At 35.3% G+C, this 27,401-nt stretch overlaps 2 protein-coding genes across 21 annotated transcripts in view; one reads left to right on the forward strand and one right to left on the reverse strand.

Annotated features, from left to right (window-relative positions):
- Positions 1-1,894, forward strand: part of LOC128891188 (laminin subunit alpha-1) — a 66,563-nt gene extending 64,669 nt beyond the window's left edge. The window contains exon 31 of the mRNA XM_054150490.1: positions 86-1,894. Within this exon, the coding sequence (XP_054006465.1) occupies positions 86-228 (143 nt within the window). The 3' untranslated portion in view covers positions 229-1,894. The remainder of the gene's footprint in view (positions 1-85) is intronic.
- A 307-nt stretch (positions 1,895-2,201) lies between these two features.
- The window catches only part of LOC128891166 (patronin), a 28,243-nt gene continuing 3,043 nt past the window's right edge, over positions 2,202-27,401 (reverse strand). The window contains exons 2-25 of one of the 20 annotated variants that reach the window (XM_054150423.1): positions 23,104-23,319; positions 22,018-22,472; positions 21,509-21,624; positions 20,736-20,846; positions 18,562-18,643; positions 18,050-18,269; positions 17,462-17,972; positions 17,213-17,379; positions 15,649-15,825; positions 14,284-14,417; positions 14,039-14,192; positions 13,755-13,953; positions 13,358-13,560; positions 12,389-12,563; positions 12,005-12,285; positions 11,588-11,875; positions 11,285-11,521; positions 11,032-11,209; positions 10,327-10,446; positions 9,326-9,421; positions 8,809-8,907; positions 6,646-6,879; positions 6,245-6,527; positions 2,202-5,906 (exon numbers count right to left, since the gene is read on the reverse strand). In XM_054150423.1, coding sequence (XP_054006398.1) covers positions 5,762-5,906; positions 6,245-6,527; positions 6,646-6,879; positions 8,809-8,907; positions 9,326-9,421; positions 10,327-10,446; positions 11,032-11,209; positions 11,285-11,521; positions 11,588-11,875; positions 12,005-12,285; positions 12,389-12,563; positions 13,358-13,560; positions 13,755-13,953; positions 14,039-14,192; positions 14,284-14,417; positions 15,649-15,825; positions 17,213-17,379; positions 17,462-17,972; positions 18,050-18,269; positions 18,562-18,643; positions 20,736-20,846; positions 21,509-21,624; positions 22,018-22,472; positions 23,104-23,319 — 4,881 coding nt within the window. In that variant the 3' untranslated portion in view covers positions 2,202-5,761. Of the gene's footprint in view, positions 5,907-6,244; positions 6,528-6,645; positions 6,880-8,808; positions 8,908-9,325; positions 9,422-10,326; positions 10,447-11,031; positions 11,210-11,284; positions 11,522-11,587; positions 11,876-12,004; positions 12,286-12,388; positions 12,564-13,357; positions 13,591-13,754; positions 13,954-14,038; positions 14,193-14,283; positions 14,418-15,648; positions 15,826-17,212; positions 17,380-17,461; positions 17,973-18,049; positions 18,270-18,561; positions 18,644-20,735; positions 20,847-21,508; positions 21,625-22,017; positions 22,473-23,103; positions 23,320-27,401 lie in introns of all 20 variants that reach the window. The other 19 variants (XM_054150421.1, XM_054150420.1, XM_054150424.1 and 16 more) reach the window with 19 other exon arrangements.

Raw genomic sequence — 27,401 nt, forward strand, 5'->3', positions numbered from 1 at the left:
ATTGATTAACTTATATGTAAGCTGTCCAACAAAATACGAGTTTACCTCCATCCTTATAAACACAAAATTAATAATCATATTGCAGCCTCTGCTCCCAAAGGAACGTTAATAACGAGGGATCACTTCAACGGATGTATAAGAAACGTAATGATAGGAGGAGAGAGACGCGATTGGACAGACATGGACGAGTTGCATAATATTCACTTGAGCTCCTGCCCAGTACAATGATAATCAGTACAATACGTGAACTCCTCCGAGTCGTTCAATTTAGTTCCAAAGACTGTTCAAAGGACACACAATGCTTGAAATGTTTCTGTGAACTGTTTTTAATGCAATTGCACACTGGGATCAAGTGCCATATCGTGATGGGAAATCTGTAATTGTTAAGACGTAAGACTAAACCAAGCCAAAAGATGCTAACATACGAACATATAAAATCTACATCTCTGTGTTTCTCAAACTTGTTTTTCTTTTCACGGTGCAAGATCGTTCTTTTGTAGCAACAGATTCTTGCAAAACTTGTGTAAGCAGTTTGCTGAAATGTTATTCGAGGTCTCGAAATATTTGACGCTACTATTTATATTATCATTGAAAATCACATTTTTGTAAAAAAGAAATGCTATGAATGCAATGTAAAAAGATGAATTAATAGTTGCGAATAACTTGTACATACGACAAAGGCTTTCAATTAAAACTTTTATGCATTTTATTTTAACTGCATAAATTCTGTGCTCTTCATTAATTTGAGTAAAAACGTCATAAAGTACGCTATTATGTAAAGTAATTGAAAATTTTGTAACAAACGGACAAAAGATTTAATAAAGTTTGGGAAAGTGTAGTATACTAGAAAAATAACAATAATTTAAAAACTTATTTTGAAAACAATTTTATCTAATCTTTTATGATTCTAAATTAAGTGACATTGACTTGATGTACCACCAGTTACATTTTTTAGACAACACAGCAATTTAATTTATACAAAATTTGAAAAATATTACAATTATGTAATATGAATGGAATAATAATTTAAAATAGAAATAATTCATTGCTCTTCATATTGCCATTCCAATAGATATTTTAATAATAATAATAATAATAATAATAATAATAATAATATTTATAAAAATATTTTGAAGATCTTGTATTCTACATATATCTCTGCGTCATAATAAATCTTACGACGTACGACCTAGTACAAACTTGAAATAAAGGATTGTAAGAAGTTAACGTATAACTTACGAAGAAAATGTGAACAAAGTTAATGAAATTATTCGACACATATCTATAATATCAACAAGTGAAGCGTAATAGATAGTAAAAATGAATATTTATTCGTCATCAGAAATAATTTCTACGGCGTATATCACCCAGTAAATTTGCAAAACATAGTTTGAGAAACGACTTTAAAATCGTTAACAAATTATGGCACAAATTCGCGTCGAATTGTATCGTAAACTAAGTATAAAACAAATATTACGACATACATGTAAGTAGTAAGATCACTGCCATATAATTTAATTGTAACTCACTTGTAAGTCACAAAACATTGTACATCAGTATTTAAAACTATTTATTATCGTTAATGTAAGTGTAACAGCGATTTCGATCGAGAGCGTGCAAAGTGCATTAAATGCGCTCGATCAGAACCGCGTAATAAAAAGAAAAAGGACAAACGAAATGAAATTATTTTGTACTTTTGTAGCGGTAGTAAGGTATCGAGTTATAATATTTAAGACGATTGAAAGCGAACACGCGAGAAAGTCATACCTAGCGCCCTGTAAAGTGTCCTTAACGAATTAAGTCGTACGTGTAGGGAAGAAATGTTCTTCACAAGAATATTTTAATATTTATGTCTAGTATTTTTCTTATTCGTTGAATTGTAATATATTATACATACGCAGAAAAAATTAACAATGACGCCTTCGCTATTGTGTATAAAATATATAACAATGAGAAAGTATGGTCATCTAATTTTAACCTCTTCTGTACTCCAAAAGTTATATACATTAACATTACAGCCCATTAATACGAAGAAGACATACTTAGTTCCATATATTATATCATATATATATTATCATTCGCAGAAGAATAAAAGTCTATTGCAAAGTGGGTTATTAAATTTTATTGATGACATTCGCTGCAAGATGCTAACAGTAAAATACGACCCAAATTTACTTGACGTACTCAATAAATATATATCATCGAGTGGTAGTTTCATTTATGCGTATATAAAAACATAATATTTACAGACATGGATAAATCGAACATGTATGATTTGACAAAGTTTCACTTTCCTTTTTTTTTCCTCGTGACAATAAAAATGAAGGATTGTTACATAAAAGGTAATAGTTTATTATTAGTAAGCGCGATTATTTATATCCCATTCGTATCTCTGTTTTCGTTTCATTATTTATCCCGCCGGTGCCAGCTCACTAATAATATTCTCTGCTTTGAAAAATATAAATATCAAGCACAAGCAATCTTTCTTTCCAGCTACACTTTTACATCCTTTTCTTAAACATTTTCTTAACTTTTTTGTAGCTTTTTGTTCAATCCCGTATACACGAGCCGATATTCTTGTTGACTTCTTAAGATTAGTGACTACATCGTTATCATAATTTTCATTCACTGTATTTCGTTTACGTCGTTATTATAGACTTACCGCGACTCGCGTCCACGTCTTACAATTCATCTTATGGCGTTTACTTCACGTTCAATATTGTCAAGTCGGACTATTTCAGGATTTGAAGCTCGCAAAAATTTCTCTATTCACCACATTTACGACGATACGCAGTAGATTTACAATAGACGAGAATAGAATAATGAATTTCTTTGGATACTATAAACGACGGATTTTTTAAATTTCTTCTTGTTTTTTTTTTAAGCCCCACGTACATGAGTTCGCCTCGTACTGGAGATTCTTAAAATCATTGGGACGATTGAACCAAGTTTATCGTTGCGAATTAAAAATATATTTTCCGCGATTAATCATGAAGAACATGAAATTCGATATGTTACGTAATTACTTAATAATAATCAATACGGTTGTGTTACGCCATTGCAGAATATAGGGGGTCTACTGTTAAAGTGAACCAATCTCCGTTTCTTTACTTCTATTTTTTTTTTCACTTTCAACATCATCGTTCGAAATTCCATGCACATGCCCGCCAAGTTAAAATAGATATACAAAAATGAAACGATTAGAAAATGAATTAATCTTACAATATGCTAATATAACTTAAGCGACAAACGAACAAAACCGAAAAATGATATAGTGGAATAGACCCTCCATATTTCTGTACAAAAATGTATTTATCTCTATCTATTTCTATCCATTCGTTCTATTAGCATATTACGACAAACGAATTGCATATACGTTAAAAAGATCGAATCGTCAAGATGGAAGGTCAGTGCCAGTCCCACACGAAAGGCGGACATTAAAATTTATGGCACAATAAATAGTTCTTCCATTACATTATTATGCTAATTATTTATCATGTACAGTACGGACCGCATATTACATTCGCTTGAAATTGGACTGACACGTTCCATTAGGAGATGAGAACCATGTTAAAAGGAGCAATTTAGACCTGAAAAGAAATCCATGTATGCTACTGACAAAACTCTCAAAGGGGACTAACCAACTTATTAAACTGGTTAAACTTTAGTTCACTTCGTTAAAATTTTCAATACATTAAAACGTTCATAAATAAATTGCTAATACACCTCCAGTCTTCTGAATCGAGAGGAACGCAGATATGTTGAATTAAAATCATAGTAGGCCTAGAAAATTCAAATAAACATTCAATCGGAAAACTATGTATAAAAGAAATTTTGTTGTCTTTAATACTTATTTATCAAGTCATTATCTGCTTCCCTCTTACAACATACAAAAACGATACAAGATTTCAAACGGTCTCGTACGTCATAAAAAATAAGTATGTAATGCGCGCAGGAAGTAGAACAATTCGATCGAAAATCTCACCAGTTCGTATCCGTTTTCGCACTCTTCAACAATTCTCACCAGTTACCAAGACCAATTACTTTTCCTCAGAGAACACCTTTAATTTTGGTACTGTTTGGTACAGTCCAATTCTTTCTTTTCAAATCCTTGTGAATCTATCTTATACCAATGCACACTTTACAGAACTCGCTTCAAAAATTCAAATCAACGCAGCATATTATAAATTATCACGTACGTACACAGTAAAGAAAGAAACATCCTCGCATAACATCAATTACATTCAGATTGATCTTAAGGCTGATTTGGTATTCTCTTTCACTAATCAAAATCAACTTATTTATATACATATCCACTTTTGTTCGTGAGCTGGTACTTATACTTTTCAACGAACGAATTACACTACGCGAGATGAAAGTAAACTACAGGAAAAAATGTTAGGGATTGTTAGAATTCATTGAAGATATAAAACTGTTTAAAAAACATATGACTAAAAATTAACAATTTCAGAGATATTTAACCAAATACCTCTAATAATGTTGATTTGTATTCATACTCCTCAACTGTTGGTTTGGAAGTTAACAATTCTTCTTAATACTTCTATTAGAACTACTGAGAGAAAGTGAGTTGAGCTTTGTTTCGTATACTTCAATTTTGTGTAAGTCCCTTAACTTCGAAAGTTCAACGGATCGATTAATTGTAAACTTGATAAATTTACTATCATTAACATAATATTATAAATTCAACCTTACTTGCCAAATATAAACTACTCAACATATGTTTGTTATGACATTTTTCTATCTTTCACTGCGTTCCACCAATCCCTAGTGTTTCTACTTATAGTTTACTTGCACCCTCTCTATGTAGTTGCAACTGTCAACAGTTACAAATTCTGTGTAACGAGGAATCATTAATTAGCCTTCAATAGTGACAATGAGACACACAGCAGAATTTACGACGAAACAACGATTGAAAGAATTTGGATGAAACAATTTTGAGCTTTAAATCGTTTAATAAAAAATGTAGATCTTCTTACTGTACTACAGGTAAAAATTTAACACACGGCAAGCATTTTATTTGTTTACTGTTTTATCAAAATTAATTTTAAATACATACAAAAATCACGTTGAACATTCGAATCATTGTTGGCTCTATCAGAAACACGTTCAAATTAATGATCCTCCATTAACGTTTAGCGATCAATCAGTAAAAGACAATGGTACTACTGTAATAATAATTACGAGATTTTTAATTTACACGCAACGACGAAACGTGTGCGAATTACTTTATGCAATGTAAAGACGAAATTCGTTACGTGACATTCATGAAAGTCCTGCCTCTTTTAGCAAAAAAAAGAATATAAGAAATATAATACCTTTATATCAGTCACATCTTTCATTTACAACACAGTAGCTTACATGATTACAAGGCGGTTACACGTCGAAAGTTAGTCCGCAAAGATATTAGATACTGACAACAAACCATTCCTATGGTAGATATTGGTAATCTTACGACACAGTGATTGATGCTAACGTTAACTTAAAAGGGGAAAAAGACAAAAATAAAACAAAAATTAAAAGGAAACGTATGGTAACAATACTCCGTTCGATAATAGTGCGCAATCATACAAACGTTCGACGAGATTGCTCACATCTCCGAGTCAGCATCAATCATTTGTCCTTATAAAATTGACTAAGAACGCAACGTTTGCATTAATTTAATATGGGCCTGTATTAAAATAGTAACTATGAACAACAGAGGGCATAGTAGCATAATGTTAAGTGTGACACTTGTGTAAAACTATATGACGAGAGGCATGTCTTTCTTGTTCGGCAAATTCACTTTTTTTCCTTGCCAAAGACTATTATGTATTGTAAAGGCATCTATGGTTACAGTCAGATGCTTCGTATGAACTTGTGAAAAGCATTTTCCTCCCGAATTGTATCTGGGAAGAAATAAACATGTCATGTTGAAAACATTTGAGAGAGAAAAATTATTAGACTTAATAGCACGAATTTAAAATTACGAATTTATAATTATTACTCCAAGGTGTCAAAGAACAAAGGTTCCAACATTTTATGGGTAACGTGATTAATTAATAATTTTATTTAAAAGAATTAAAAGCCTCTTTACTTTTTTTTTTATTCTACTCAATAGAACAATCTAAAATCTCTTCTTTATAATGAATACTTAATAACCATTATTTTACGCTCAAAAGAAGCAACATTTTTTATCACTTTAAAACCCCGAAGATATGTTCAGAAAAAAGAATAATAAACTTACTTGAAAAATTTGTCGAACATTTTATCGTTGACTTGTTTCGGTCCAGTGCCATATAATTTCGATACTTCTTCTCTGTCAGGGCAGTATGAGTAGAGAGCCCGGAATTGGCAACCAGCGTCTCGAAATAAAATAAGAAAGTGCTTGCTTTCCGATCTTGCAATTTCATCCAAAACTCTTCTTTTTGCTTCTCTGTTTACTGTACCAGGAAATACACAATATTCTACAGCATTTAACATAATACCACGATTTGACTTAGTCGTAGGCTGTTTATACAATCTTGGACCTGTTGACAGAAGATATACATTTGATGTTTTAATTAATAGAGTATAAAACATTAAGAGCTGATATTCATGACATAGTGATATATTCTGTGTTTATTATTGGAAGTTAAATTTACTTACCGTTATAGTCCATCATTGAACTGGGTGTGCTACTGATGTCGCTGCTACCATCATCGAACACTCTTCTTTTCGTCATTAAACCAGGAGGTAAAGAGCCAGGGCCTGATGGAGAAGGTAAATGCCTCATGCTACCCATTCCCGGACTTGGTGCTCTCCTTGGTGGTGTTGCTCTGCCCAGACCGCTGTCCGTATCTGTGTATCGACACATCATACCGTCTTGATCACTACTCGAACCTGCGAACGCAAGCTCAGTATATGAAGATAGAAATAGGAAAAGAGTTCGAACATACGTGTCCAATAACGATTATGGACAGTACGACTTTCAGTGGTCAATCTTCTAACGTTTACCCATCCAAGCAAGAGGAATCCGAATTAAGAGTAACTTATTAATTACTAACGGTTAGTTCCTGATAAGACCGAGAGATATTAGTCACTTGTTAAACTTACGAAAGACCTTCAAGAATATCCATCTTCATAGCTTGCGTCCAATGCATAAACCATCATTTCAAAATATTTATAGAAAGTGTCGTACAAAACATAAGAACCAAGATTTTCTCATTCTATCTGTTATATCTATCGTATTATAAAACAGAGGAAGTTTCTTGTGATTCTAAAATGATCTAAGGAATCTATTTATCAGGAATTTCCGTAACGAAGTTTAACAATTTTTAACTGGTTCTATTTTTCTAAAATTTAGTAACACGCGACCAAGAACAATGGATAAATTCACTTTTAACAAAACATACGACTGCTAGTGATAATTTTGAGACCTGAAGGTGGGTTGCGCGAATATATCGAATGACGGCAACGATGATTGGTTTCGCACAAGCAAATGAATTGTACATTGTACCAAAATTATAATTAAATTATCTCAGAGATATCTCATTTTCCGACCTCGATACTAGAAGGATATTTCTTCAATCTTCCCTGAATATTGCTGCAATATTGCAGGAATATTGTAAATAACGAAAATACATATGTTGCCTCTAATATTACATGCTACAATATATGTGTATTTTTAAAGTTATTTCAGGAAAAAAAAAAATATAATTATATTTAAGAAATAAATTAACCATGAAATATTATGTATTTAAAATAATATTTCAAACAAATTTATTCGTTTTCATGAATAACATTACATTTTCTTATATTTGTTATGACCTTGTAATAAATTAATTTTTATTATAAAAGTTAAAAATGTAAAAATGTTATCTTATCATTAAAACGTTACTTTCTACTTTTTATGAACTCTTTTCTTAATTGACAGGAGTGCAGATACATTATTTAATTCTTTGAATTTTAGCAACGAATGTAGATTGCTAAACACTAATCATAATATTTCACACGATTCAAAGGAGTCATTTGTTTGCCATCATTCGTTAATTGTCAATATCAACGCACCTTTAGACAGGCAAATAAAGCACAGCAAATTCATCTAACAATCATACAATGCGTTAAATGTAATAGTACATGCAATAATGAAATAGGATTTTGAAATTGTATCAAAAAATATGATACGTTTATTGTTAGGATGATTTTGCTGTGTTACTTTTATGATTACACCTGGAAATAAAAACAGAGAGGAATGACAGAACAAATACATATTAACGTAAATGATAGGATAACCATATGATACAGGACCTAAATGTGAGTCAGAGTGAAAGGTTATTAAATGGAAACTGGAACCACCAACAATAATCTGAAAACACTGAATATATCGGTACCCAGAACCAGTGCTGTGCAACAATAAGCCCAACAAGCGTCAACTTAATTGTATCTACTGCAGCGAATGAGTTATCCTGTAAATGATGATCGAAATTCCATCTGCTCTTACAGGAACAATTCAAGATAATCTAGGTGTACATTACAACATTGGTAAAAGAAACATAATAGAGTAAGAAAAATTAATAATGTAATTAATTATCTAAGCATATATACAGTATAAATGTGGTAGACAGAATTTCGAAAATATATAAATAATGTGCTGTTTGTGTATGCGTGTATATATATTATATATATCACTGCCACCTGTGCTCCAATCTGCCACCATGCGACTACGTGTATGCTATAGCCTACAAAAAATTGGAACGGTGTACAGGACACGTAATATTGTTGCACGACAGAAGGGGGATAAACGTATTCCAAGTCACTGGTGCTTCTTACCACACAAATTCATCAAGGAATTAGACTTTCTCCCCTTAAAGTTTTGGTAACTCGGGTATTTAGGCCTGCCTCTAACCTGTTGCTGAGGCTCCTGCACATCTGCAATAATGCAATGTTTACCTTGTTACATTCCAAACGCTATGTACGATCAAAGATTAATAGTAGGGGATGCTTCAATCGTACGTCATTGCATCAGGGGCAGAGTCTAACTACGAGCCATGTCCGCTAGGAACATCAAAAACTCAAGGTAGCCGGTGCAGGTTGGTGCAGAAAAATGTTGCGTTCCAACTGAAAGATATCTACTATAAGGCGCTACTTAAAAATAAAGTAATACCCTCAAGTAACCTTACTTTGGGTATTTGGAGAATAATCAAACGCTAATGAAATATTCAATATCGTAAAGTTCATACGTAGCTGCCCATACCAGTGATACATCCTGCAACGAGTCTACTTTCATCAAGCCAAACGTTTAAGGAAGATGATATGGCATTCTTTTTGTGAATAATGATCAACCCACCTCTAGATGTCTTGTAGGAACCACGTCGACCAAGTTGATTCATGCTTCGACAAGGCGAGGATCCTCTACCATCGTCGGGCGAATCTACGGAAGATACTAAAATAGGGTACCTCTATTACAATCAGTTAGTTTCTCTCCAGGATGATACTAGATATTATCTTTAAGACATGTTATACTACGACATTACACTAAATGACAGATATTAAAAATAAATTCAAACATGCAGAATTATACGAAGGGAAAAGTGCTATATAAAATTATTACTACGTTAAAAATGAATAATTCAATTTGTATGTCATCGAATATTTTCCAATCTGGATTGCACAGTAACATACTTGACATGGTATATTGCACTTTCTTCAATAAAGTTAAGACAATACGTTATAGCAAATCAATTCGTGAATGTCGTTTTAAACTTTATCGTTCACATATTAAGCAACAAGTATAAGCAAAAAATTTCAATTAGCATATTAATAACCATAGAAAAATAATTAAGGAACATATTTTTATAACTCGTTCAACATTTCGTATGCATACTTATTATGCAGAAGCTAATTTACATATGCAGGGTGAATTGTCTAAGACTGTCACCTAAAATATCTTTGTTGCTTTTATTACTGTGAGAAAATACTTAAGGAAATAGTACCTCATTTAATGAAGACAAATTCAATGAAGAAATCTTATTTTCCGAGATAGCATGAATTCCGGGATAGCATTGACTTTATTTTTTTCTTTATGTACATAAAAAAAAATTGTTGTGAATATCATTTAAGTAATGAAAACTAAAAGTTAAAATTGATAAAAAAAACGTCTTTTTTATTTTAAAGTATTCTAAAGCATTCTAAAGTAGAAGGTGGTCTTAGACATTTTCTCGTATCATCAAAAGCAACAGAAATAATTCAAGTTCCTTAGGCGATCCACTCTGTATATACACACGTATAGATGTATATGTGTGATGTTCCAGATACAAATGCGAGTCAGAGAATGTGTGTTGTGCATACCCCTGAGACTGCCGCCCCGATAAAGAGGGCCGGATCGTCGGTCATCAAAATGGGCAGCAGTAAGACTGTCCTGCGAGCCTCGGTAGTAGTCTCGCCTCATCGTCGGGGAGGTCAGCGACGCTACAGTAAGTGTGTTAGTGCAAAACAATGAGCTCAAACTTTCTTCGCTATTCTAGTTTATTCAAATAGATCTAGGAATATATCAAAATCAGCTGTGGCTTGTTAATGTCTTCGTTTTAAACAGCTGAAGGCATAAACTAGCATAGGTGAGAAAAATTGGAGCTTGTGAATTGTGATTGGGTGAGATTTCATTAAAGAAAAAAAGAAACAATTACAACAAAAGATCAGTATGAAAGAAACGGCATTACTAAAAAGAAAATAAAACTTTTCTGACTCGAACTTTGCCATGCAAAAATATGTATGCAATTACAATACAACATTGAGAAACTGACACTATTAGAATATTATAACAAAGGAGTACACTTGTTACAGTAGCAGTGGTGCTTGTTGTCTTGGAGAACCGTTTATGGCGTAGTGGAACGCTGTATGTCACGTATGAACGTAATAGTGACTGTTTTAACACGAATAAGTTGTGCGAATTTTATGCAATTTTCTATAACTTTTTCACGATTAGTCTCCAAGAAACATTGATCATTGCGACGATCATTATTACACTACTAAACCATGTCACATCCATCATCATACCTGTACTTAAATTAGAAGAAGAACCCTTTTTTCCACGACTAGGCGTCAGAGCCCCAGAATCCAATTCCGCCCCAGCATCCACATGAATTGTCTTGGGTCGTGGTCGGGTTGTTGCAGTCTTATTGCGCAGTTTTGTTGGTTTTATTGCATTCAGAAGTTCTTTATCGATAACCTTGCCCTAAATACAGTAACGATATGTGACAGTTCATTTCATTAAAGTAAATATTATTGATAACTCAGACACAACACCCACTTCTCTCTCTGCTTCCTCTATCGCCTTCTTTACTTTATGTTGTTCTAAAATAGATGCTCTTCGTTGTCTTTCTTCTTCTTTTTTACGAGCTCTTTCCTCTGCTTTTAATTTCTCTTGTTCCCTACGCGCTTGTGCTTCTGCCTCTTTTCTCTCTTTCATTTCTTCTTGCTGCTGTCTTCTTTGTAACGATTGAAGCATTATACGTTCTTTCTTCCGCTCCATTTCGTCCAATGAATTCTACAAAAATGAAGTAAATGTACGTAATAAAAAGACCTTCCCATGCTGTTTAGAGCCTAAACTTACTGGATCAGGATTTGCAAGTTGATTTCCAATTATTAATCCAATTCCAGATTGGCGACTTTCTGCGCTGGTGTCACGTCGTTCTCTTTGCTTTTCTCTTTCTTCTTCTCTTTGTAACTCTCTATCTCTAATTTCTTGTCGTTGAAATTCCCTTTCATCTAGTTGACGTTGCTTTTCTCGATCTGAATCTCGTCGAATTTCTAGGAGCTTCTGTCTATCAGAAATAGCAGAAGGAGACTCAGAACGTACCGTAAAATCTTCGTTGTCAATATACGACGATGCTGTTCTTTCCTAAGAAAAATCATGATCAATTTAACTGTAATAATCAGATCAATTTTAAGATTTTAAAAATAATGTACGTTCTACTGTATTGACACTTACTACATAACCTTTACTTGGGATTTTCCAATTTATATTTACCTTCTTAGGAGATGTTCTCTTTACTCTGAGAGTCGGTTTTGGTTTCTTCGGCGCGTCGTTATCGAAACAAATGTAGAACCCTTTTTCACCAGCATCCGTTGGATCGAGAGGTGTAACCTCTGGAGTACCTGATGGAGATGGTGTGGCTTCTCTTAACGATGGATGAGGTTGAAATGAATTACGTGATATTGAAGGTCTAGTTGGCGATGGAATTCTATATGTACGGTTACCAGACGTGATGTGTAAACCTCTTATACCTTGCGAAAGTTCATCATCGTTTCCTTTAAATCGTAAGGACGAGTGAGGAAACAATAACACAAAGACAATGGCATACATAAATAATATAAATACCATTGTTAACTGTGTAAGAAAAAATGTATTTACCAATAAATGATATATTTTGAGGTTTCATATCGTCGACGGGTGGAGCTGGAACAGGAGTATGTAACGCAGTAACTTGTCTCTTTTCGGTAGGACTGTCGCATTTAATTGGTATGTGATGTACTGTCGGCCTTTTTGGTTCGGGGCTTTCACTCATTAACTGACTTATTCGATGAACCTATATCAACATTTCAACATCCAATGAAAACAACAATACAATAACCCGATATATTAATATTGTCTCTTCTGTTATATGAAAAAAGTAACAAATATTTTTTAATTAATAATAATAAATTCTATTTTGAAGAAGTAGTATCATACAATAAACACTATTTGTAAAACACACACATTGGTAAATTATACACAACAAACGAACCTCATAAGAGTAATCATATGAATTAGTGGTAGTAGCTGAATAAAATAAGTGCATATTGTTAATATTGTCGAATATGTCTTAAAAAATAGCAAGTAGTATCACGACGGGTATAAACGTTTAAACGTTGAAGCTCCAATACGAACAATGACTGCCATACTGAGTGTCAAGAGTATCTATAAATGTGCATTACATCACTAACTGGTTCCATGACTGCTGCTTACTTATATGCATGAAGTAATTTATTTAGTGCCCATGTGACCAAAAAACTACATAACATGCAATCTTAAAGTACAAACGTGAATTTGTTGCCAATTGTATTTAGTAAAAGAATGATATGTCTATTCTTATTTATATTTCTTCCACAAATTGTTTGTTCTCATTTATATTTTTCAACAATATTTCTAATATACTAATTAAACAAAACTTTGACAAATTACTATTTAAACATTCAAAAAGATTTATCAAAAAATGTCAAACGCGCGATACCTAATTTTATTATCACATTACTTCTACCAATATCAAATATTTAGCATTTACTTATTAAATTAATGTTAACGACTATAATATAAAGTGATTAACGAAAGTATGGTACTCACCGCATTACGATGTTGTGGACTAGCAGAAGACGGTGGTGTTTGATTAAAGATAGATGAAGATGTTGGATATGTAGACCCAGGATGACTCATTTGATTATTACAAAGACTATGATCTCCACCATTGAGGTACCTTGGTTCTTGAGAAGTATCATGTAAAACAAATCCTTTTTGTTGAGGTGGATGTGTTCCCCAATTCCGTGTGTCTTGAAATAAGCGCATATCTTGATGATAAACTACAAATTATGCAATTCGGATGTGTTAAGAAGAATGAACATTTATGTTGACAAATATATTTTCTAAAACGTAGAATATTTACCAAATTTTATTTAATTATAATTAAAATTAATTAAATTATGTATTCAATTTTAATTTAAAAGAATGTATGACAGATGCATACCTGATGGTGGAGAATTATATCGCGAATCTACTTGTTGTTGATAACCCACTGCGGCCATTTCATTTGCTAAGCTTTGCGTAGAAGGTGGTTGACCCCACATTCGTCTTTGTAACTGTGGTTGATCGTGTAAATAAAACTGTGATTGTTGAGAATCTTGTAGTTTTGGGGTTATCGGATTTATGGGTGTTATTCCATAACTCTAAATAATGTAAAAAAAAAAGTAAAAATTACAAAGTAATAAAATAAATATAAATTATAATATGACTAAAAAAGAATGTACGCACTTGCATATGTTGCTGACTAAGACTCTGTAACTGTTGCAATTGATGCTGCATTTGTTGTTGGTGGTGGGTCATTAAATGTTGCTGCTGTATCTGATTTTGCTGATTTGCTAAGCGTTGTATATCAGCTTGTATTTCACTAAGACTGCTATTCATCCTGTAAAAGGATGTTATGAATGTCTGTTCAAAGGAACCCAAGAAGCTAAACGTTTATACAACTGTTTCGCGAGGCAAAAGTAAATGCTCACTGTGATATAGACTGATGATATTGGTCAAGATCCATATTTTCAATGTCTGGGGTACGTCTTGTTTCAATAAATGGTGCATTACCATCGTGCTCCAACCATTTATGTTCAACGTCCCGAACATCCTCACTAATTTCCTATAGTCATCAATACAAGTATGACAAATTATTTACAAAATTGAACACAGAATTTTCATTGATATTATTGATATGATGTACATCTACAGGCAATTTTAATTATACGTTGTGTATCTCGTTCACTACATCTATTAATAATTTAGTATAAATGACACCATGCCCGTAAATACATATATTATATGAGCACGTAAAATTTCTCACATACAATATTGTTATATTCTTTATGAATATGTCTGCAAATATATGTACTGAAAATGTATTATTTACCTGTAGATATACAATTACATGTCGATAAAGGAACAAGTTTAATGTGTGAGAAATAATAGAATAGTATCATAGATAATTATCTGATTTTAAGCTCCCCTATGCTTGATGACATAGTGACCTAAAATTTACAAAGAATCTATAAGTCTTGTATTTATAAATTTGTGTAATCAACATTATTTATAAATTTCAAAATTGGATAAGAAAAATTGTAGATATTAAGATTGCCTTTCTGCATGATTTTAAATGAAATAACAGGTAAAAGTACAATCACCACAGATCAATCGCTACAATGAACTACTGAGGTAGAAATATACATATAACAAGTCAATCCATTGCAAAGTATTCATTCATATAGTACATAGACACAAATGCCAATATAAGAGTTGTTTTGTTGTTAATGTTTTGTGCTAGAGCATATTTAGAATACAAGAGAAAAATACCATCACCATAAACAGATAATAGTGAACAAAATTTAAAACACATTTTTATTTCTGTCCAGGGAGTGTTTAGTACTGTACCATGCATTCCGAGGACGACATTTTTACAAACTTCATCGTAATGAGAGTAGAAGTTACTCAAAGACCACAGAATGCATTGGGACTGTTTCGTTTTCCTCTATGGCTAAATGTAAGCGACAACAAGCGAAATAATCATTCGTTGTTAGAAACTGAATTATGATTGTCCACTAATAAAAACTTATGTAAAGCACATCTTCTATCTTACTTGCAGCGTATTACAGCGTATTATCATTGCTTTTGAAATATCTCGTATACTAATAATTAAAAGAAAGTATTGAAAACCTTTCACTGTATTCGTTTACGCTATAAACAGCAAAGGTACAAACAAAAGTAAATGTCTGGAAGCCATATTAAAAGCATGTATGTAAATCGCTAGACAAATCAGCGAATCGGCAAGTTTTTCTCAAAATGTTCATCTACAGGAACGCTATTGAATGATATCGTACCTTGAGCGAGAAGGGTCTCTGTGGTTTTTCTTGAAAGGGTTGTTGGGGTACGGGGGTCGTCTCGGAAACACTTGACGGGGTCTCCCCCGAAGATCCGGAGGTTACAGGAGTGGGGGGACCGATTTCGGCCGGACTGTCCCCCCCAGACGTTGATGAAGAGGGAGATTTAACCTTACCCTGCAACCAGCCCAAGCACCGTGCCTTGTTAAGTACTTTGGAGTCCGCATATGCCGAGTCCAATATGTCACCAACCACCACACCATGGTCGGAGTGTCTCCACAGCCAAGTTATACGTTACATTCAAGCGCTAAATGCCAAAGCCAATTCAACTTGCAAATACTTCATTGCCAATGGCTTGTATTCACTATTGCACCAATGTTGCTTTCTCAACATGTGAAAGAGATCTCATTAGTGCATAATAATTTTGACTAGAGTGAAAGAGAGCATAACCTCCATTTAACAATTTGAAAGTTTCCCAAACGGGGACTACAGTACATTTATTTGTTATATTCTAGGTTCTTTTGTGCGAATAACGATCTGACTACCAGGTATACCTGTTATGGTTTTAGCTAATTGTAAGTTTAAGAGTGTGTATTTTCTTCTAATTAGCACTTGATAAGTAAATTTGAATGTAATTTCTCCCCTGAAAAGTTGCCAATAAGTAATGTCAAACATGCATACCGTCACCAGATTAATTACATTGTTTTTTCTTTAACCTATGTACATTCAGACACGTATTCACGTAGAGAATTTCTATGTGAAAATATGTAAAGCAGAAAAAAGAGAATGGCATTCAAGAAGTTAATAGCCTATTTTATTATACAAATCGTACTGCCTACATATAAATTTTGTAATTCTTTGGTAACATAATGTTATCATGTCAGCATGCACTTACCATTAAGTACAGCTGAAAGGCGAGAAAGAAAGACGTATTTCAATAATATTGCTGGCAATAAAAATTATCTGCGTTAACCATGATAGGCATCGACATTATGTCGCATTTGCAACTACACACAAATTCATTACTTGATAAAACTAATGATATATAGAAGTAGATGTTACAGAAATGAATAAATATTGAAAAAATATGCTGCGTTTTTACCTGAAATAAAAAATTATTATTCTAAGCTCACTTGCACACTACTTGAAAATAATGAAATGTAGTAAAACAGCCAGATACGAAATTAAACGAAGCATAAACGCAAACGTGGAATAAATATTGAGTTGCTTGAAAATTTTAACAAATTGTATTGCAGAAGAAAAAGAAACTGCTTGGTGTCCGACACACGTTATAATTATGCATTGCTCTATACTAAACACCCGTGGCTAAATTTCAAGTATCTCATGGCTGTATTCAATGTTCTGTTTCATTTTATGAAATCTAATAGATTGTATCGTCTTTCCTTGCCTTCATATAAAAAAAGAAAATTTCAATTTTATCAAATGTAATCCTCTTCAACAAAGGAAACAAATCATTAAAATGGCCATGGAAATGATCTGGCTGAAAGACGCTTATGAGGTTCGAAATGGGAAATGCGAGTTTTAAGGGAATTACTCGTTTTACCTTTGTAACAGCTTGCAAGAATGCAGCTTTCCCCACTTTCTGGCGCTGTTTCGACATAACAACCTCCATTCTCCTCTTCTCATTTTCTATGTGACGACGTTTCTCTTCCAGCTTCAATCTAATATTATTCAGTTGTGAGGCCATAATCGTGTTACCACCGTTTTCATCTGCTCGCATGAATTTCATTCGGCTCATCAGTTTCAGAGCGTCGCCATAAACAGCACGCTTCCTTAAATAAGACATACGTACCAGCAGAATGTTGTTCCGCTTGCTGGGATTGCTGGTTACTTTGCTGCTGCCATGTCGTCGTATTAGGTAAGGTAGCGAACGTAGTTTTCTTTTCCCCGTTTCCATTGCCATTGGTTTGACCGTGTTTCTTGTTCGAAAGGTTCGATTTCGTAGTAATATCCTCGGACTCGGTATAGTTCAGGTTAATGCTACTCTTTTCCGAGCTTTGCCTGTTCAAGTTCGCGAAGCTTGCTAATTTGGACGTGTTGTCCCCTTCCGAATTATCGTTTTCACTGGAATGTAAAATTTGCTTGAGCGCGACGTTGTCCAAGCTAGAATTCGAAGCTTGCCTTCTCAATCTTGGGGGCTCGTCATTTCCATAACCGTTGTCCGCGAGTATGTGTTGCACGCCACTACCGTACACATCCTGAACGCTAGATCTCGCAGGCAACGTAGGCTCGGTCGTACTTCGTTTGCCTATATGAGCTCCAACTTCCTTGTCCGGATTTCTACCGAAGTTGTGTAAATTATCCTGCACAAAAAGTTTCCTATCTCAGTCGACCGTTTTACGATTAAGTTGGCTATGCAAACAGTTTGCACGCTGCTCACCTGAGACCCGCCAAAGTTTTCAATCGTCAACTGAGAGTCGTCCGAAACACTGTTACGTCGAGATCGACGACCAGCGTAAGAACTTCTCCTCTGGTCTTCCCAGTTGCTCGGCCGACCAGCGGCATCTGCTCTAGCTAGCGATTTCTCGTCTGCTACAGAGCTCAACGTAGGAATGCCTTTGCCACGATGGACTACAAAACTTTCTTCGCTCCCAGCTCGTCTGTAAACGGAGAAAAAGTTAGGAAAGCAGCAAACATCAATGGGATGGAATTGAAAAAGAATTGCAGAAATCGTTTAGTACTCGAATTCGTTAAGTGCCATATTGTTGGTTTTTTTTTTTTCAAAATTAGTATTTATTTTCTGACTATTGTATTTAAAAAAATACTTTATAAGCAGAGAAAATAATTTCTTCGTTAGCTCTACATTTTTAATCTGATTCTCACTTTTTAACTTGAACGTACATTCTATTCAAAGTAATTGAAAATCATAAATAACTGTTTGTTAAAACGTACCTGTCATCGTGCGAATAATTCTCGGCAGTTTGTTGCAACGACTGCGACTTCTTCACAGAGGGGGATGACGACGCTTTCGCAACTAGAAAATAATTCGATGCTGAATCGATTGTTTATGTATGCATCTAGAAAAACTAGTACCAATATCTAAATCAATCATCATTTGTATGTGAGAGAATGGAGACTCGGAAGGACTTTATAGTCGGTGAGGAATATATTTACATAGCGCGATACGCGCTGAACGAAACTTGCATGCGAAATTTCTACGACTGGCACGGAAACATGTAAATTTTAAAAGATACTTTCCGATGAAAAATGTACGACTATCATTCGTCACCGAGCCATAGAAACTTCGATACACGCAAACTTCTGGACAGAAATTTATGAGAAAATAGAAGCTCGTGTTATCGTACACCCGTAAAATACACACCCGTCTGTTGGGGGTAAATGTTAATTACTGCTACAAACTAGTGTCTAGCGTCTCTAACCGTCATGGTGATGTCTCATAAATCGGTAACCCATCGAAAATGGAAAGAAAAAAAAGAAAAGGATAAAGGATCGCTGAAGAGTCACAAAACACGAAACACGCAATAACGTAGACAATGTACGCTGCAAAACAAGTATACTAACTCAATATGGAGTGGATATATTAATGAATCGTCCAGACTTCACCCTGCATCACTGAATGATACAAGACAATAGACAACATGCAAAACAGAAACGAGCCAAAAATCAACGTCAATGCAAGCAGCAACCAAACGGCCAAAAAGTAAAGTGTATCCCAAAAATGTGGAGGTTTGCATGCAGTCCAACTTGGAAGGCCGCTATATGTGTGATGGTGTTCAGTATTACGCAAATAATATCGTTAGTAAGAAGCAGTGCGCCTACTTATACGTCTGCGTTTTGTTGCACAGTTAATCTAAACATCGGGCCACGTTTTAAATGCAGAACGCATGTTTTATCGAAAGAACAAGTATCTTTTGCGGTGATTCGCTTCGTTGTTCCTGCGTTGAAACGTTTTCTTTTTTTTTTTTTCAACTTGTTCAGTTTAATATCCTATTTAAAACGTGTTTGCAAATACATGTGAATAACGATAACAATTAATTTGGTGAACGAAATTATTGACAGTGTTCCATCTAAATGTCACGATGAAATTTGAAGATTTACCCTTGCGTTCGCAAAAAACTTGTTTCACCCAAACGATTGATTAGATATTCTTCAGTGTTCGTAATTTACAGGATTACACAGATTTTTTTTTAAGGGAAATCACACCGAAGGATAGTCTAACTTTCGTCTAAAACATTTTTTTGTAGACGCAAAAGATGCCTCGTAATTATGCGACGAATTTGTTCAAGAAGATTAAAACAATAATCGAGCACACTTTGCCACTGTCAAAACCATTATGAAATCAGTTATTAATAAAAAAATTAATAGTACTGGATATACATGTACGAAACTTAATTTTAAACATAACTCTCAAAGTCTACGGATGGTAAGTTTAAGTATGAATTCATTTAAATGCAAACTCAGAATATCTAATTTACTTTCAAATAATACAAAGTCCTTGATACCATTCATCAACTGCTACACTTCCTAATGCGCTAAAGTACTGGATCATTGAACGCGATTAAAATTTGATTACGCTTCGATATCGAAACACTTTCAAAGCTTTTATGAATAACTGATACCATTCGGCGGTACTACATAAACAATATCATCGCTTCAAACAGGGAGCATCGCGTTAACAAACGTTTGCTCCGACATAAAACTTCGTAATCCGCTAACGTGACATCGCGTTATCAACAGAATCTTTGTTGAAACGTAAAACTGAAGAAGAATATCCCACGTATACGCGGTGCCATCTTAGTGAAGTTGAACAAAGGAAAGTAAAAATGCGTCGCATTCAAAATGCAGTAATCTAAGAAAAAAGAAGAAAAAAAAAGAAAATAAAAGGAAAGGAATGTGAAACGAGAAGAAACGAAAAGAAACAAAAAAAAAAGAGAAAAAAAGACATCTAGAAACAACAAACTTGAGAGGTTTCTGGATCCCTCGGAAGACCTGAATACTTTTTCTTTGGTTTTTTTTAAACGACATGTCAATCTGCGAAATTCACGCGTTTCACAAGAGAAGACCACCTAGTTTCATGATTTGGTTGTTTGGTAACGTGTGGGTACCTGTGAAGCCTGGCGCGGATACGGAGAGGTTGCTTCTCAGATCAGGTATCGGAGCTATAGACTGTGGCAGACTTCTTTTATGAGCTACGCCATGACTATTGCGCGGGCAGGCTGCACCCGTCACCGCACCGTATTCGTTCATTGGCAACCGGAAGTTGACGAAAGAAGAAGGCGAGGATAGCGTTGTTGTCAAGCATCAAGAAGGTTACGCCATAGAAATATATGGAAATATTACAGTTTTACATTAAGTGATATATACGTGGGGGATCGTCGCTCTTTCGTTGTTCTTCATTCTTAATAAACTCTCTAATCTGTTACAATGTTCGACTTAATTAAAAAAACAGATGCGTTTTATTAGTCGCTGCTAAGGACCTGGATCTCGAGACTGGGAAACGAGTGTGTGTACTGACACTGATAAAAAGCGTGATAACGTTCCGACTGCGGGCAACGTTCCCTTCTTCCGTTCGATTCCACAATAAATAACGAGACAGACGAAATTCGTTCGACTCGAACACGCGAGAAGCCTAGGACGGTCCTTGCACGGAGATACGTTGCCCGCAACAGAAACGGAAATTCCATGGAAATAAAGTATAATAAAAATAAATTATAGAACGGGTAAGTCCAATACAGAATGTACGCAGCCTTCACCAATCACATTAATCCAATGCGAACATTCATGAACGCTTCCTGATGAAAGGTTGCGTTCATAGTGTCGAACAAATATTTCCTATTAATCGAGAAAATGTCGTTGAGACGTTTAATCATTTTCGTACCATCTAGGAATTGCATCGCCCTCTCCTCGCCGGGGTAACGTACGCACTTTGCAGGATGAATTTCCAATACGTTGTACATGTCCGCCAGGAAAACAACTAAATTTTGCTTCATGGACCTGGTCAGAGGAAAAAGTTTGTTAGATACAGCGTCGTGATCTAAAGTGGCTACGGCGCGGTGAATACATTTCATTCAAATTTAACGAATTGTTATATACAAATCAAGGAAATCACTTATTGTTTATTCGCTTGGTCGATTCACTTATTGTTGATTGTGCAATCGCTTATGATTTTATATTTCTCTCTTCATGCGTCATGCATGTCTGACTCGAATAATTACTGAAACAAGAATTCTATCATTCTGAACATTTAAATGTAAACTTCTTGGCGTGTTTTTATAAATACTCCGTATTAGCCCCCCCCAACTGACGAGACGAGGTAAAAGTAAATGATTATCACTGAACACGAGAAATGTGAAGATTCATGAGATCCAATTGCTCGGTGTCTCTTACCCTCTCATGTACGTCACGTCCTCGGGTTGCATGTGAAAAATGGAATACGGTAAACATCTGTTACAAAACGCGTGAACCAACGACAGATTGTGCAGGGCGTCCGCTACCGACGGTCTCTTCGACACACGGATGTCCATCCAGTTCAGTTCCCCTGGGCAATAATATGCCACGACCGCGGCTAAACCGACGCCATCGCAGAGTGATTGGAAGTCCTTGGCAGCGGGCAGCTCCGGCAATCGCGTTTTATCCCCGGCACCCTCTTCCGTTTGGATTTTTGCGATCAACGCGTGCGACGCATGGCTTATCCAAAGAAGAAGACCCCTTTCGTGATCCCCTGGGACATCCACGTCAGCCTGAGGATCGAATCGTCGAATCGCTGAGACGACGCGGTCCCCAGTCACCACTTCTTTCGCATACAGGACCATCAGGCCCTCTATCACAGCCATATGCGCAGACTGCAAAATAACATTCGATTACCGGATACGGCTAAGATATGCCACCTTACAAATTGTTTAGACCATCAAACTAACGCTAAACCTACCACGGCCGGTCAAATGACCGCTTTCAAACTTTTGTATACAGTTCTTATATACAGGGTGTCCACGGTAAAGTGCGACAGTCGCGGTATTTTTCAATAACTATCGATGATACGAGAAACTGTTTGTATGTAAATCGCGGAATGAAACGGGATCTCTATCGTGGCGCAAACGAACATTTTTTGATGTTATTAATTTAAAAGATACGACGGTGGATCGAAGGACGTTCATCATAGCTAGTGACGCGCATGAGACGAGACAAATAAATAACATTCGAGACCGAGATCGAGATTCAACGTATCGAGATTCGGATGAGATCGAGAGATTATTTGAAATTCTCGTGGAAATCTTGAGAAAATCTTTTATTATATTGCCGATCGCCAACACATATGACGCCGTGACTGCTCCGCTAACAAACAGTGCTACATACAATTTTGTTAATATTATAAATCGCTTCTGATTTGAAGGCAAGTTCCGACCGACACACAGTGTGATATTTCTCGTCTCGTCTCGTGCGCGGTATGAAGAAGCAATTATAACGTTCTCTTACCATCTTGAGTGGTGAATTTTGAATGAGGATCGTTTCGGTGAGTTGAGTATTGTTTGGCTCCGCGAGATAAACACCCTTCCTGGCGAGAGCTTGCAAAATACCGCAGTGATTCTGATTGTGATAATTTGGATCCGAATAAATATTTGCCAGCGCCAAACAGTACAGCTCTGCATTGGAAAGTGCGTGGACGATCTGCGGCTTCAGGTGTTCTTGATCCTGAAATATAAAGCAGAGGTTCGCTAGGAGATTCGTTAAAATTTCTTTCGTTGAAACGGTCAGGAATATCGAAACAAGACTTTCCCAAAACATTAAGTAATAACGCTAAAGCTACTTATTTGTATTTTTTTCAATGACAATTGTTTTAAAATATATATCGAAACATTGGCATTAACGACGCGTAAAATAAAACAATGTTCTGCGGAAAACGAGGTAGAGTCATTTCGCGAAATACTAAATATTTAAGAAATGGTGCCATTTTGGATATTATAGTCGATATTTAACGCCTTTTTTTATTTCGTGGTAATTTCTTTTGGTCCGAGCATTAAATATTTTTAAAAATAACGACTATCCGCTGATCGTTGATTAATGGCCGATATTAATAGCCGAAAACGAAACCACTCGCCACTTAAGGTGCATTTATTTTGCTGCAGTGTATCGAATCATTCCAACTTCTACCCATGTCATTGGTTACCTGCGATTCACGTAATTCGACGCATCGTGCATATTATTCCACGATCGTCGTACGACAATGACCGCGACCGATGTCCCCATGTATTTCCGTTACCATGTAACGTCGTATCGAGTTCTTGGCATTTCCGCGCACCGTGCCGGAAATTACGGAATACTAATATTTGCTCGTCGCGTCTGCAGGATATTCTTACGCGGTTGCAGCCGCTCTATGCGCCAGGTATTGTGTTTCAAATTGGCACTGCGGGCAGATCCGTTTCGACGGAATGTGATTTTTTTTCCTGGAGCAAAAGATTATCTAGCTCATCCATACGAGCTTTCTCTTTCAGCGATTTACTTATTCAATTCGGCGTTCATCGATCAGATTAAGGGGAGGAGCCACCTTGGACGCGTGAAAATCTTAGCTATACTATCGTATTTTCTTTTCTCTTTTTTTTTTTTTTTCAAAAACAATTGACTTAACGAAAGCTCTGATTGCTGAGATTTATTATACACTAGCTGTGCCCCGCGTGGAATATTATTTATTTCATGTCGTTCGCGTTCGATTGACTGTTTAAGGTTGACTCAGACCATACGACACGTTCCGGCACCGACACGACGAAACATTAAAACACGCGTTTTAATGAAACAATTCTCACTTAACGGACACCGACCTGAACGTTCCGTCAACGGGAATAGCGTGAATAGTTCCATTAAAACGCGTGTTTTAATATGTTTCGTCGTGTCGGTGCCGGTCCGTGTCTCATAGTCCGAATCGACCTTTATTCTTCAACCGCGTGTTCCTTCGTAAATCGATCGCGATCACTGTCTTTTGTTTTCCGCAACTCAAACATCGCAATCGATATTTCTCATTGCGAGTATAACGATGCCACAACTTTATTTGTAATTAAAATAAAATATACATTCCATGCCATTCGTGATTAAAGAACAAAATTTCAACATCCCTTTTGTTGAGCCCTTCATTCTCCAAAATATTGGAAGATGGTCAGTCAATCCAACGGGAAGCGATAAAAAAAAAAAAATCTACTAATTCCGTAAACACGACATCGACAACCTGTACGATGCACGATTTACCCAGATCCCAGGGAACTAGATCTCGCGTGTCGAGATGCTTTTACTTAAATCGCCAACTCGAAGCGGATCTGAAGCGATACGAAAACTAGTTTCTCCCTTTACAGACCGAATCCTGTCTCGCTTGAGCGAGGAAATTAGGGCGAAGTTGACGTTAACGTCGGTCAAGTTAGTATCGGAGCCGTCTGGGTTTACGACAAGAACGTGATAAACCGGCCTGCTTTTGAGCTGCTCAACTTGAACACTTTTGGTAGTTGGTTTAATTTTCGTTAATTAGTTTTCTGTTCTAAATATAGCTGCACGTGCTTCAAACCTTAACACGGGGCTTAGTAGTTTTACGAAATAGGTTAAAGGGATGCCCTACTTCGGCAGCCACGGAATAGGTTCTACGTATTTGTGAATTTTTTATCGCGCTACTATACACCTGATCGAAATTCATTTTCAGATTGTCGATAAAACGTACAACGATAAGCTGAAAAATGAAATTTTTAAATGGTATTTATTTTGGCTTCGCATAGTGGTTGTAAATTCGTACACGAATAACGACGTTAATTCGTGACTCAAAATGCTATAAACTGATACTTTGAGTAATTGCAATCAATTTGAAGTGGGAGACATCTCGTAGTTGCCAGTGAATGGGTCAAGTCCTTGCAATGTATTACATTTGCAACTCTATCGAATACGAGCCTCTTTTATTCAAGATTGTTTGATTTTGTTTATCGTAGAAGACTCAAATCGTTAGAGGCTACAATAAAATTTGTTTTACAGCAAGCTACGATTAATATTAGTCTTTTTCAAAATTTCATTACTCAGATGTATGCAGTATAAAAGAACAATAGTATCAATATCGAATCGCTTGAATCGAATTAGAGTTTCGTGTTAAAAATATAGATTTATAATCGTCTACAAAGTTCTGTGTTCATGGAAATACGACTAACGGAAAAGAATAATTGCCGTCATTAGACTTTATGGTACATTAACCCCTTCGTATAGTCACTCAAATGAGCTACCGGTTGCGTATGAAGTGGCCAATTAAATCTGTTCTTGATCCATAAAAACAACGTCTTGAAAATGAACGAGGAAATCATTTGACCTTAAATAACTAGAAAGTATTTTTCACGGATATCATTAATGCTAATTACATTATTAATTGCGTAACTTTATTCGATCAATTTTATATAAAGAATGACCTAATTTCGGTCATAGTTTCTCGTTAATAATAATAAAGTTAGAGTGGAAATCATTGTTGTTTTCTTATTTATTCGTGTCTCAGCGAGATATTCGGGTAGAAATCTTCATTCTTCATCTGCTTCCATTACTTTGAGTTTTAAACAAATCTATTATATTTATATGTAGTTCAACTCTTTGTTTCGGAATAATTTTCAACTGAATTTTCTAGATCAATATATAAAAAAAGTATTTCTAAACTGATATATAACATTATGCAATGTCGTCATAATTATCAAACGTTACAAATTTATTTTATGTTCAGTTAGCTTTAATTTTGGTTCCTTTGTTTGAAAGAGATCGTTACATATTGAATTATATTTATATTAATTTGGTAAATTAAATCGTAGTATTCACGAGTTCCGAAGATGATTCAAACAACAAAGAATCGATACGTGAAACGAACAATAGGTTGCTTGACATTGCAAAATTATCACGGATTAATTTGCATACGTACAAGAAGCTTGTCTATGAATATTACATTGGGAGCTGTATTCAAATTTGTGGTTCCACAAGATGGAAGGAACCGCGAGATCTGGACCATCGAACCATGCCACAGATAACAGAGGACCGAAGGGGAACTCGGGCAAACAATTCTAGTTTCTGAGCAGCTGATGTCGTAGTCGTGGCTTCGTACGAGAATCGATAAACGTGAGTTCAGCGAGGCAAGGCAGGTGAAAAGGGTCGGTCTACAAAAGAAGCAGAAGCACGCGAATAACAGCAAAATCAAAGCGAACGAAACAAGGGTAGCATAGGAGAGAAACTAAGAGAACGAATTTTAATCCGACTGGTACCATTAGTAACTATGCTATCGATAATAAACTAGTTGTTATCTCTAAATACTGTTAGTCTCTGGTGCACGACTGGATTTACGACATAGATCCTTCTAGATCGTTTTCTTCCTTTTTACATTCACTTTATTCTCCATGGTTTTGAACTATTTTTGTCGTAAAAAAAAGTATTCCTCTCGCGTTTCAACGTACTTCAAGTTCGACAAATCTAATTCAATTGAAATCTATTTAATTTCCAACAATTTTGAGGATTCAGTTACGCAGGATTTGGATGATGCATGACGTTCAAATGACGTAAAATAACGGAAGAAAAGATATATATAAAGAATGATATATTTTGAGGATTCAGTAACGCAGGATTTGGATGGTGCATGACGTTCAAATGACGTAAAATAACGGAAGAAAAGATATATATAAAGAATGATATATTTTGAGGATTCAGTAACGCAGGATTTGGATGATGCATGACGTTCAAATGACGTAAAATAACGGAAGAAAAGATATATATAAAGAATGATATAT

This window comes from Hylaeus anthracinus, unplaced genomic scaffold (assembly GCF_026225885.1).
Source record: "Hylaeus anthracinus isolate JK02 unplaced genomic scaffold, UHH_iyHylAnth1.0_haploid 12001, whole genome shotgun sequence".
Taxonomy (NCBI): Eukaryota; Metazoa; Arthropoda; class Insecta; order Hymenoptera; family Colletidae; genus Hylaeus; species Hylaeus anthracinus.